Raw genomic sequence first — 13,231 nt, 5'->3', positions numbered from 1 at the left:
CCCTCTCTTCCTGCTGCCTCCCTAACTCCATCCTTTATACCCAATTGCCTGACGGAGATAATCTTTTTTTATTTTTATATTTTTTTGAGACAGAGTCTCACTCTGTCACCCAGGCTGGAGTGCAGGGGCACAATCATGGCTCACTGCAACCTTGACCTCCCCAAGTTCAGGTGATCCTCCCCCCTCAGCCTCCCTAGTACCTGGGACTACAGGTGCCCACCATTACACCTGGCTAATTTTTGTATTTTTTGTAGAGATGGGGTTTCGTCATGTTCCCCAGGCTGGTCTCGAACTCCTGGGCTCAAGCAATCCGCCTGCCTTGGCCTCCCAAAGTGCTGGGATTACAGGCATGAGCCACAATGCCCAACCGAGGTATCTTACTCTTTTTGAAGACACCTTGAGGTGAACATATCTAAATTGAACTCATCTTCTTAATCTTTTGCAAAAGTTTCTCCTTATTTACCTACCTATTTCAATGTTTTTTTTTTTTTTTTTTATTGATCATTCTTGGGTGTTTCTCGCAGAGGGGGATTTGGCAGGGTCACAGGACAATAGTGGAGGGAAGGTCAGCAGATAAACAAGTGAACAAAGTTCTCTGGTTTTCCTAGGCAGAGGACCCTGCGGCCTTCCGCAGTGTTTGTGTCCCTGGGTACTTGAGATTAGGGAGTGGTGATGACTCTTAACGAACATGCTGCCTTCAAGCATCTGTTTAACAAAGCACATCTTGCACCGCCCTTAATCCATTCAACCCTGAGTGGATACAGCACATGTTTCAGAGAGCACAGGGTTGGGGGTAAGGTCACAGATCAACAGGATCCCAAGGCAGAAGAATTTTTCTTAGTACAGAACAAAATGAAAAGTCTCCCATGTCTACCTCTTTCTACACAGACACAGCAACCATCCGATTTCTCAATCTTTTCCCCACCTTTCCCCCCTTTCTATTCCACAAAACCGCCATTGTCTTCATGGCCCGTTCTCAATGAGCTGTTGAGTACACCTCCCAGATGGGGTGGTGGCCGGGCAGAGGAGCTCCTCACCTCCCAGTAGGGGCGGCCGGGCAGAAGCGCCCCTCACCTCCCGGACGGGGCGGCTGGCCGGGAAGGGGGCTGACCCCCCCCACCTCCCTCCCGGACGGGGCGGCTGGCCGGGCGGGGGGCTGACCCCCCACCTCCCTCCCGGACAGGGCGGCTGGCCGGGCAGAGGGGCTCCTCACTTCCCAGTAGGGGCGGCTGGGCAGAGGCGCCCCTCACCTCCCAGACAGGGCGGCTGGCCGGGCGGGGGACTGATCCCCCCACCTCCCTCCCGGACGGGGCGGCTGGCCGGGCGGGGTGCTGACCCCCCCACCTCCCTCCCAGACGGGGCGGCTGGCCGGGCGGGGGGCTGACCCCCCCACCTCCCTCCCGGACGGGGCGGCTGGCCGGGCGGGGGGCTGACCCCCCCACCTCCCTCCCGGACGGGGCGGCTGGCCGGGCGGGGGCTGACCCCCCCACCTCCCTCCCGGACGGGGCGGCTGGCCGGGCGGGGGGCTGACCCGCCCACCTCCCTCCCGGACAGAGCGGCTGGCCGGGCAGAGGGGCTCCTCACTTCCCAGAAGGGGCAGCCGGGCAGAGGCGCCCCTCACCTCCCGGACGGGGCGGCTGGCCAGGCGGGGGGCTAACCCCCCCACCTCCCTCCCGGACGGGGCGGCTAGCCGGGCCGGGGGCTGACCCCCCCACCTCCCTCCCAGACAGAGCGGCTGGCCGGGCAGAGGGGCTCCTCACTTCCCAGTAGGGGCGGCCGGGCAGAGGCGCCCCCCCACCTCCTGGACAGGGCGGCTGGCCGGGCAGGGGGCTGATCCCCCCACCTCCCTCCCGGATGGGGCGGCTGGCCGGGAGGGGGGCTGACCCCCCCACCTCCCTCCCGGACGGGGCGGCTGGCCGGGCAGAGGGGCTCCTCACTTCCCAGTAGGGGCGGCCGGGCAGAGGCACCCCTCGCCTCCCGGACGGGGCGGCTGGCCAGGCGGGGGGCTGACCCCCCCACCTCCCTCCCGGACGAGGCGGCTGGCCGGGCAGAGGGGCTCCTCACTTCCCGGTAGGGGCGGCCGGGCAGAGGCGCCCCTCACCTCCCGGACGGGGCGGCTGGCCGGGTGGGGGGCTGACTCCCCCACCTCCCTCCCGGACGAGGAGGGAGGACGCTCCTCACTTCTCAGACGGGGTGGCTGCCGGGCGGAGGGGCTCCTCACTTCTCAGACGGGGCGGTTGCCAGGCAGAGGGTCTCCTCACTTCTCAGGGCGGCCGGGCAGAGACACTCCTCACATCCCGGATGGGGCGGCAGGGCAGAGGTGCTCCCCACATCTCAGACGATGGGCGGCGGGGCAGAGGCGCTCCCCACATCTCAGACGATGGGCGGCCGGGCAGAGACGCTCCTCACTTCCCAGATGTGATGGCGGCCGGGAAGAGGCGCTCCTCACTTCCTAGATGGGATGGCGGCCGGGCAGAGACGCTCCTCACTTTCCAGACTGGGCAGCCAGGCAGAGGGGCTCCTCACATCCCAGACGATGGGCGGTCAGGCGGAGACGCTCCTCACTTCCCAGACGGGGTGGCTGCCAGGCAGAGGCTGCAATCTCGGCACTTAGGGAGGCCAAGGCAGGCGGCTGGGAGGTGGTTGTAGCGAGCCGAGATCACGCCACTGCACTCCAGCCTGGGCGCCATTGAGCACTGAGTTAACGAGACTCCGTCTGCAATCCCGGTACCTCGGGAGGCCGAGGCTGGCCTATTTCAATGTTAATAACATGTTTTGTTTAGTTTTGTTTCTGAGGCAGAGTCTGGCTCTGTCACCCAGGCTGCTGGAGTGCAGTGGCATGCGCTGCAGCCTCGAACTCTTGGGCTTAAGTGATCCTCTTGCCTCAGCCTCCCAAATAGCTGGAACTGCAGGAGCATGCTGCCATTCATTCCTGACCAATGTTTTGATTTTTTGTAGAGATTTTCTAGATACTGTGCCAGGATACAGAAATGAGTCAGACTTGATCCTTCCCTAGCCTTGCCATATTGCCTAGGCTGGTCTCAAACTCCTGAGCTCAAGTGATACTCCTGCCTCAGCCTCCCAAAGTGGTGGTATTACAGGTGTGTGCCACTGCACCTGGCCATAAGGTTTTTTTTTTTTTTTTTTTGAGACACAGGATCTTGCTGTGTCCCCCAGGGCTGGAGTGCAGTGGCGCAATCTCAGCTCACCCCAACGTCTGCCTCCGGGGCTCAAGCTATCCTCTCACCTCAGCCTCCCAAGTAGATGGGACTACAGGAGTGTGCCACCACACCTGGCTAATTTTTTAGAGATGGGGTTTCGCCATGTTGCCGAGGCAGGTCTCAAACTCCTGACCTCGAGTGATCCGCCTGCTTTGGCCTCCCAAACTGTGGAGATTACAGGCATGAGCCACTGCACCTGGCCCATAACGTTTTTTCAATCAATTTTACCAAGCTTTAATTTATTTGCAATAATTTCACAAATTTTTAATGTACAGATCAGTGGCTGTAACAATCACTTTAATAATAGAGTAATTTTTACTTCCCCCCAAAATTTCCTAGGCCCCTTTGCAGTCTCTTTTCAGTCTTATTCCTGTGCAGCCGCTGATGTGATTTCTTTCTTTTTTTTTTATTTTTTTGGAGATGGAGTCTCACTGTGTCACCTAGGCTGGAGTGCAGTGGCACAGTCTTCGCTCACTGGAACCTCCGCATCCTGGGTTCAAGCAATTCTCCTGCCTCAGCCTCCCAAGTAGCTGGGATTACAGGTGCATGCCACCACGCCTGGCTAATTTTTTGTATTTTAGTAGAGACGGGGTTTCACTGTATTGCCCAGGCTGGTCTCGAACTCCTGAACTCAGGCAGTCCACCCGCCTCAGCCTTCCAAGATGCTGGGATTACAGGCATGAGCCATCACACCAGGCCTCTGATGTGATTTCTATTGCTGTATATGAGATTAGTCTTTTCTAGAGTTTCATAGAAATGGAATTATACAGTATGAAATTTTGTGTTTGGCTTCTTTCTCTTGGCATAATAGCTGTGATATTTATCTATGTTGCGTGTTTCATTAGTTCATTTCTTTTTATTGCTTAGTAATCGTCCAGTGTTTGGATATATCACTGTTTGTTTATGTTCACCTGTTGATTGATAATTGAATTATTTCCAGTTTTTGGCTATTATGAATAAGATTGCTAGCAATATTTGTATATAAGCCTTTTTATGGACATATATATATATATATATATATATATTTTTTTTTTTTTTGAGATGGAGTCTCACTCTGTTGCCCAGGCTGGAGTGCAGTGGTGAAATCTTGGCTCACTGCAAGCTCCGCCTCCCAGGTTCATGCCATTCTCCTGCCTCAGCCTCTCGAGTAGCTGGGACTACAGGTGTCCGCACCATGTCTGGCTAATTTTTTGTATTTTTAGCAGAAATGGGGTTTCACTATGTTAGCCAGGCTGGTCTTGAACCCCTGACCTCAGGTGATCCGCCCGCCTCGGCCTCCCAAAGTGCTGGGATTACAGGCGCGAGCCACCACACCTGGCCTATATGTATAGATCTTAGAATAGTACCTGGCATATTGTGTTAACATAAGTGTTAGCTAGGTTTTTTGTTTTTTGTTTTTTGTTTTTTTTTTGAGATGGAGTCTTGCTCTGCCGCCCAGGCTGGAGTGCAGTGGTGTGATCTCAGCTCACTGCTGCAACCTCTGCCTCCTGGGTTCAAGCGATTCTCCTGCCTCAGCTTCCCAAGTAGCTAGAATTACAGGCGCCCACCACCACGCCTGGCTAATGTATTTTTTTTTAGTAGAGACGGGGCTTCACCATGTTGGCCAGACTGGTCTTGAACTCCTGACCTCAGGTGATCCACCCGCCTTGGCCTCCCCAAGTGCTGTGATTACAGGTGTGAGCCACTGCGCTCGGCCAGCTAGTACTATTATCTTAATTCTACTTTACTTAAAAGGCTGTCTTTTTCTCTCCCATTTCAGTTCCCCTTACATATTGGTATAAGACTTATCTCCTTATGTAATATCTGATTTTTTACTTCTACAAACCTACAAAAGTACTTTCTTTTTACTGTTTTTTTGAGACAGAGTCTCACTCTGTTGTCCAGGCTGGAGTGCAATGGTAGGATCTCAGCTTACTGCAACCTCTGCCTCCCACGTTCAAGCAATTCTCCTGCCTCAGCCTCCCAAGTAGCTGGAACTACAGGCACACACCGCCATGCCTGGCTAATTTTTTTTTTTTTTTGGTAGTGATGGTGTTTCACCGTGTTGGTCAAGCTGGTCTCAAACTCCTGACCTCAAGTAATCCACCTGCCTCTGCCACCCAAAGTGCTGGGATTACAGGCGAGAGCCACTGTGCCTGGCCTACAGAAGTACTTTCTATATCATAATCTGGCAACCATTTGTGTGTATTTTTTTCAGTTGTGATGTACAAACAATAAAGTGCTTAAGTGAATTTTTTTTTTAACCAATGTATCTACTAAGATTAAGTTATGGAAAGTTTCCAGCATTCTTGAAGGCTCCCTCATGTCCCTTCTCCCTTAATAACCAATCCTCCATATCTGTTCTGACTCTTTACCATAAATAATTTTTGCATGTAATTGTTTTTATTGTTTTTTAAGATTATCTTTGATTGACCCCTCCATATCTATGCAGCTTGCTTTTCCTTCCTTCCTTCCTTCCTTCCTTCCTTCTCTCCTTCCTTCCTTCCTTCCTTCCTCTCTCTCTCTCTTTCTCTCTCTCTTTCTTTTTTTGAAACAGGATCTCACTCTGTCACCCAGGCTGGAGTGCTGTTGTGCGATCTCAGCTCACTGCAACCTCCATCTCCCAGGTTCAAGCGATTCTCCTGCCTCGGCCTCCCGAGTAGCTGGGACTACAGGCATGCGCCACCATGCCTGGCTAATTTTTGTATTTTTAGTAAAGACGGGGTTTCACCATGTTGACCAGGTTGGTCTCGAACTCCTGACCTCAAGTGATCCGCCTGCCTCGGCCTGCCAAAGTGGTGGGATTACAGGTGTGAGCCCCCACGCCCAGCCGATACAGCCTATTTCTGATTACTGCCCAGCACACTTTGCCTATGTTTATGATGTCTCTTTTAGTGCCCTTTTGGTCTCATCTCTTCTTTTTCTCTGTCCATTCAAGTCCTCTTCCATTCAAGTCCTCTTCCATGAAGTTGTCCCCAACTGCTTCAGCTTATACTGTCCTTGTTCTTCTCTAAGTTCTTTTTGGCTCATTTATCAGTGTCCCAGTTTAGTACTTAATGAGATATTTTCCTTTTTTTGTAAGTACTTAATTGTCTTAGCTTTTACTAGGACTATGGTTATTTTGTGTCCCTCCCATTTAATGCCTAGCATAGGACATACAGTACTAATTGTTGAATAGAATCTAATTGAATTTTTAAAGTTTAAGTTCTTTAAGTGTTGGATAGCAGCTAGCAGTTATAATAGAGAATTTGGCAGTGAACTAGGGCAACTATTTATACAACGAAAGTAAAAAGCACAGCATAGCTTCATGAACCCGTGTAAATGTTGATGCTATTCCACTGTATTAGACCGTAGTAGAATCAGAAATGCTGAACCCATGGGAATTGCTTGTGTAAGTCTTGCACAGGAATTGCACAGTAGGTCTTTGAACTTTCTGAGGTTGTGTACAAATTTGGTATGAATATGCACATGTGCATTTTTCTAGGGTAAGAATTCATACCTTAATTGGGTCTTCAAAAGTATCTGTGGCTAAAAACATTAAGATCCTGTGGTCTAGCAAAAAATGTCATTTTACGGATGAGACAACTGAGACTCAGAATTAAGACACAAGAGGAATGGCTTACTCATAATCATTGTTATACATAATGGTGATCCTGAGTCAACAGGAAATATTAATTAGGTTCGATGTGGTCTGCCTTATAAAAAGGGAAATAAGACTCCATAGAAGTGTCTAAATACAGTTAGGAAATATTTCCATCCCAAATAGCTAAACTTAAAAAAATTGAGGTGAAATTCACATAACATAAAATTAATCATTTTAGGCCGGGTATGGTGTGGCTCATGCCTGTAAGCCCAGCACTTTGGGAGGCTGAGACCGGTGGATTGTTTGAGCTCAGGAGTTCAGACCAGCTTGGGCAACATGGCAATATCCTGTCTCTACAAAAAGTACAAAAATTAGCTGGGCATGGTGGCATGTGTCTGTAGTCCCAGCTGCTTGGGAAGCAGAGGTGGGAGGATCACTTGAGTCCGGGAGGCGGAGGTTGTAGTGAGCGGAGATCACGCCACTGCACTCCAGCCTGGGTGACAGAGTGAGACCCTGTCTCAAAAAACAAAAACAACAACAAAAATAACCATTTTAAAGTAAACAGTTCAGTGGCATTTAATACATTCACAGTGTTGTATAGCTACCGTATGTATGTTCCAAAGCATTTTCCTTAACCCTCAAGCAAACCATGCACCCATTTATTATAGCAGTTGCTCGCTATTTTCCTCTCTTCCGTCTCTGATAATCACCAGTCTTTGTTCTATGTCTATGGATTTGCCTATTCTGGATACTTGATAAAAAAGGAATTGTACAATATTTGACCTTTTGTTTCTGGCTTCTTTTTTTTTTTTTTTTTGAGATGGAGTTGCTCTATCGCCCAGGCTGGAGTGCAGTGGCATGATCTTGGCTCACTGCAAACTCTGCCTCCGGGGTTCACACCATTCTCCTGCCTCAGCCTCCCTAGTAGCTGGTCCTATAGGCGCCTGCCACAAAGCCCGGCTAATTTTTTTGTATTTTTAGTAGAGACGGGGTTTCACTGTGTTAGCCAGGACGGTCTGAATCTCCTGACCTCGTGATCCGCCTGCCTCAGCCTCCCAAAGTGCTGGGATTACAGGCGTGAGCCACCACGCCCAGCCTGTTTCTAGCTTCTTTTACTTAGCATAGTGTTTTTGGAGCTTCATCCATGGTGGAGCATGTATCAGTACTTCATTATTATTTGATACGGAGTCTTGCTCGGTCGCCCAGGCTGGAGTGCAAGTGGCATGATCCCAGCCCACTGCAACCTCCACCTCCTGGGTTCAAATGATTCTCCTGCCTCAGCCTCCTGAGTAGCTGGGATTACAGGCACACGCCACTGTGCCTGGCTAATTTTTGTATTTTTAGTAGAAATGGGGTTTCACCATGTTGGCCGGGCTGGTCTTGAACTCCTGACCTCAAGTGATCCACCCGCCTTGGCCTCCCAAAGTGCTGGGATTACAGGCGTGAACCACTGTGTCCAGCCCAATACTTTATTTATTTATTTATTTATTTGAGATGGAGTCTCACTCTGTCACCAAGGCTGGAGTGTGGTGGCACAATCTCGGCTCATTGCAACCTCCGCCTCCCGGGTTCAAGCGATTCTCCTGCCTCAGCCTCCTAAGTAGTTGGGACTACAAGCACGCACCACCATGCCCAGCTATTATTTTTGTATTTTTAGTAGAGACGGGGTTTCACCATGACGGCCAAGCTGGTTTTGAACTTCTGACCTCAAGTGATCCGCCCGCCTTGGCCTCCCAAAGTGCTAGGATTACAGGCGTGAGCCACCGCACCCTGCCTACTTTATTTTTGTTTATGGCTGAATAATATTCCATTATATTTATGTACCACAGTTTGTTTTCCCATTCATTTGTCGATGGACATGTGAGCCGTTTTATACCTTTTTTTTGCTCGGAGGTGGAGGAACGGAATTTCGCTCTGTCGCCCAGGTTGGAGTGCAGTGGCGCAATCTTGACCTAGGCTCACTGCAACCTCCGCCTCCCAGGTTCAAGCGATTCTTCTGCCTCAGCCTCCCAAATAGCTGGGATTACAGGTGCGTGCTACCACACCAAGATAATTTTGATATTTTTAGTAGAGACGGGGTTTCGTCATGTTCCCTGGGCTGGTCTGAACTCCTGAGCTCAAGCGATCCACCTGCCTCAGGCTCCAGAGTGCTGGGATTACAGGCGGTGAGCCACTGCGCCCAGCTGTTTTATACTTTTTGGCTACTAGGAATAGTGCTAATGTGAACATATTTGTACATTAATATGTACTGTTTTCAGTTCTTTTGGATGTATACCTAGAAGTGAAATTGCTGGGTCACATGATAATTATGTGTTTAACTTTTTAAGGAAACGGCCACCTATTTTCCATAGTTGCTGAACCATTTTACATTACCACCAAAAATATATGAAGGTTCCAGTTTCTCCACATCCTCTCCAACAATTATTTCCTGTTAAAAAAATTTTATAGCCATCCTTGAGTGTGAAATGGTACTTCTTTGTAGTTTTGATTTGCATTTCCCTGGTGACTAATGATGTTGAGCATCTTTTCGTGCACTCATTAGCCATTTGTTTATCTTCTATGGAAAAATATAAAATAAACTTCTAATTCTCAAAGAGGTCTGCTTCAGTTAGCAAGAAAAGTCTTTGAAGATGTAAAGTATTTGGTGTTTCTATATAATTAAGTGCCAAACTGGTACAAATATAAAATACTGTGGTAATTAAAAAGAGAAGATATGGTGAAACTGGTTTAAATTTTGAAAGCAAGTGTTTAAGAACCCGTCTACTATTATGTACAGTTATAAACTGTAATGCAGATAAATTGATTGGAGGTTTTTCTTGCTTCAAATATTCGCATATTGCCCTTTGACTTGGCATTGAAAGATGTCTATTCAATTTTCTGCATTAAAAAAGAACAGTTTTGCCGGGGCGTGGTGGCTCATGCCTGTAATCCTAGCACTTTGGGAGGCTGAGGCAGGCGGATCACCTGAGGTCAGGAGTTCGAGACCAGCCTGGCCAACATGACGAAACCCCATCTCTACTAAAAATAGAAAAAATTAGCCGGGCATGGTGGCGGGCACCTGTAATCCAAGCTACTGGGGAGGCTGAGGCAGGAGAATCGCTGGAACCCAGGAGACAGAGGTTGCAGTGAGCTGAGATTGCGCCACTGCACTCCAGTCTGAGTGACACAGTGAGACTCCGTTTCAAAAAATAAAAAAGATTATGTATAGGGATTTTATTGCAACATTATTTATTTTTATTTTTATTGGATAGATTTAGAAGTCTGATACTTTTTTTGCTCTTCTTCATTTCAACGCATAGAGAGAAATAGTCACATGGAAGATTCACAGTACCCATTAGATTTAATGGGAAAAAAAGCTAGTCTTAAGACTTCTCAAAGAGAAGTCTTAGAGAAATTAATTGGATCATCGGAAAAGGGGCAGTTATACATTGGAAATGTATACAACAAATTAAATATTACATTATTTAATTAAATATTACATTAATTAAATAATACAACAAATTTAATAGAACACATTGAGTGGCTTCTTTCCTTATTGCAAGCCGAAACCATGTATTTGCCATCTTTTAGGCTTGTTTAATTTTAAAACTTTGCTGAGTAAAATATTTTTAAGTAAAACTTGAGATTTTAGTTTTCCTCCTTGGAATTGTATTCAGTGTCATGTTTGATACTACCGTAGAGAGGCAAAATTTGAACTCATTAATTTTCTAAAAGGGGTAATCATCTTCAGGGCAGGGTTATCTTTTATTCTTTTGTATCTTTTAGTTTATTTAATAAATATTTGTTAAATGCAATTACGATCAAGTTTTTATCATATTTTCCCATCCCACTTCATTGTTTCTCAACCCAGCATCAAGGACAGTGCCGGGGATATGGTAAAGGTCTGGTAAATATTGAGTGAATTATCCTTATTTTAGTTTACCAGTTTTTTTGTTGTTGTTGTTGTTGTTTTGAGATGGAGTCTCACTCTGTCGTCCAGGCGGGAGTGCAGTAGCACTTTCTCGGCTCACTGCAACCTCCACCTCCTGGGTTCAAGCAATTCTGCCTGCCTCAGCCTCCTGAGTAGCTGGGATTACAGGCGTCTGCTACCATGCCTGGCTAATTTATGTATTTTTTATTAGTGAGGGGTTTTGCCATGTTGGCCAGCCTGGTCTTAAACTGCTGATCTCAGGTGATCCACCTGCCTTGGCCTCCCTAAGTGCTGGGATTACAGGCGTGAGCCACCGCGCCCAGCCCCTTCCCTCCATTTTTAAGTTGGGTTGTTTGTTTTCTTATTGTTTAGTTTTTAATTCCTTATGTATTCAGGATAAGCCCTTATTAGATGTAGGTTTTGCAGATGCGTTTTTTTCGTTCAGGGCTTTTTGTTTCTTTCCACAAAAGTTTATTCTTAAATGTACAACAGGCTCCATTACAACACTTCAGTCCAGCTATAGGTGGCAAAAGATGTTATAGTAGGGAATGAAATCAAGGGTCACCATTGCCTCAGGCCCATGGAACAGCTTACTTTTTGCCAGATTTCTTAATTCCACCTGTGGCCAGGGGCCCCTTCCCTATAGTTTCTTCTGGTCCTCTTTTTGTGTCTACTTGAAAGCCTTGCCTTCCTTGTATATCTCCTTGGCCTGCTTTCTGGGCTGTTTCAGGGGTTTCTTCTTGCCATCTTTGTGGCTGGACATGGCACCTGCCGCCCTTTCCCCAGACCCTGCCACTGGAAACCCAGTTACGGCTTTTAAAATTTTTTCTTAATGGTATCTTTCACAGAGCAGAAGTTTTTAATTTTGATAAAATCTAGTTCTTTGATTCTCTCTCTTCTCTCTCTTTCTTTTTCTTTCACAGCGTCTTACTCTGTCACCAAGGCTGCAGTAGAGTGGCGTGATCATAGCTCACTGCAGCCTCGACTTCCCAGGCTCCAGTGATCCTTCTACTTCAGCATCCCAAGTAGCTGGGATCACAGGCGCACACCACCACACCCAGCTAATTTTTGTATTTTTAGTAGAGACAGGGTTTCGCCATGTTGCCCAGGCTGGTCTGAACTCCTGAGCTGAAGCAATCCATCTGCCTCAGGCTCCCAAAGTGCTGGGATTACAGGCATGAGCCACTGTGCCCAGCTTCTTTGTTTTGTTTTGAGACAGGATCTTGCTCTGTTGCCGAAGCTAAAGTGCAGTGGTGTGATTATAGCTCACTGAAACCTCAAACTCCTGGGCTCAAGTGATCCTCACATCTCAGACTCTTTAGTCGCTAGGACTGCAGGCACATGCCACCGTGCCTGGCTAATTTTTAAACTTTTTTTATTTTTTATTTTTATTTTTTGTAGAAATAGGGTCTTGTATGTTACCCAAGCTGGTCTCCAACTCCTGACCTCGAGTGATCCTCCCACCTTGGCCTCTCAAAGTGCTGGGATTACAGGTGTGAGCCACTGCACCCAGCCTATCATAGCTTTATATAGTCATTCCTTGGTATCTGTGTGGGATTGGTTCCAGGACCCCTGTGGATACAATCCATGAATGCCTAAGTCACTTATATAAGATGATGTTGTATTTGCATATAACCTACACACATCTTCCTGTATACTTTAAATCTTCTGTAGATTACTTATAATACTAAATGCATTCCCTACACATCACTTCATTCTTCTGGATTCACTGTACTACTTGGTGCATGGCAAATTCAAGTTTTGCTTTTTGGAACTTTGTGGAATTGTTTTTTTCAGAATATTTTTGATCCGAGGTTGACTGAATCCAGGAACGTGGAACTAAGGATACAGGGGGCTGACTATAGTAAGTTTTAGCATCAATTAGAGTTCTTCACGTTTATTCTTTTATTCAAGTTGTTTTGGCTATTCTGGGTGCTTTGCTTTTTTTTTTTTTTTTAAATGTATGTTTTAGAATCAGTTTGTCAGTTTCTTCAAAAAAGGCTGCTGGTTTTTTGGGATTTTGTTGAATCTTTGGATCATTAGTGGGACCATTGATATCCTGACAATACTGAGTCTCCCAGTCTATGAATTTAGTACATTTCTTCATTTATTCGGGTCTTTTTCTTAACTTTTCTCATCAGTGTTTTGTAATTTTCAGCATACAAATCGTGCACACATTTGTTAGATTTATCTCTAAGTATTCTGTAAATTTTTTTTTTTTTTCTTTTTGAGATGGAGTTTCACTCTTATTGACCAGGCTGGAGTGCAATGGCATGATCTCGGCTCACCGCAACCTCCGCCTCCTGTGTTCAAGCGATTCTCCTGCCTCAGCCTCCCCAGTAGCTGGGATTACAGGCATGTGCCACCACACCCGACTAATTTTGTATTTTTAATAGAGACGGGGTTTCTCCTTGTTGGTCAGGCTGGTCTCGAACTCCCGACATCAATTGATCCACCCGCCTCGGCCTCCCAAAGTGCTGGGAATGTGAGCCACTGCGCCCGGCAGTATTTTTTTTTTTTTTTGAGATGTAATCTCTC

The 13,231-nt window shown here is 47.3% G+C and overlaps 2 protein-coding genes across 4 annotated transcripts in view; one reads left to right on the top strand and one right to left on the bottom strand.

The window, feature by feature from the left end:
• TAOK1 (TAO kinase 1) overlaps nucleotides 1–13,231 on the top strand; it is a 165,939-nt gene that overhangs the window by 17,054 nt on the left and 135,654 nt on the right. The gene's annotated exons all lie outside the window — the stretch shown is intronic.
• On the bottom strand, nucleotides 11,284–11,456 carry LOC129137537 (translation machinery-associated protein 7B-like). Its single transcript, XM_054670113.1, is given in 2 exon segments — nucleotides 11,284–11,336; nucleotides 11,339–11,456. Coding segments are annotated over 2 exon segments (171 nt in total).

Source organism: Pan troglodytes, chromosome 19 (genome assembly GCF_028858775.2).
Source record: "Pan troglodytes isolate AG18354 chromosome 19, NHGRI_mPanTro3-v2.0_pri, whole genome shotgun sequence".
NCBI classification, from domain to species: Eukaryota; Metazoa; Chordata; class Mammalia; order Primates; family Hominidae; genus Pan; species Pan troglodytes.
This window is presented reverse-complemented; position numbering and strand designations above follow the sequence as displayed.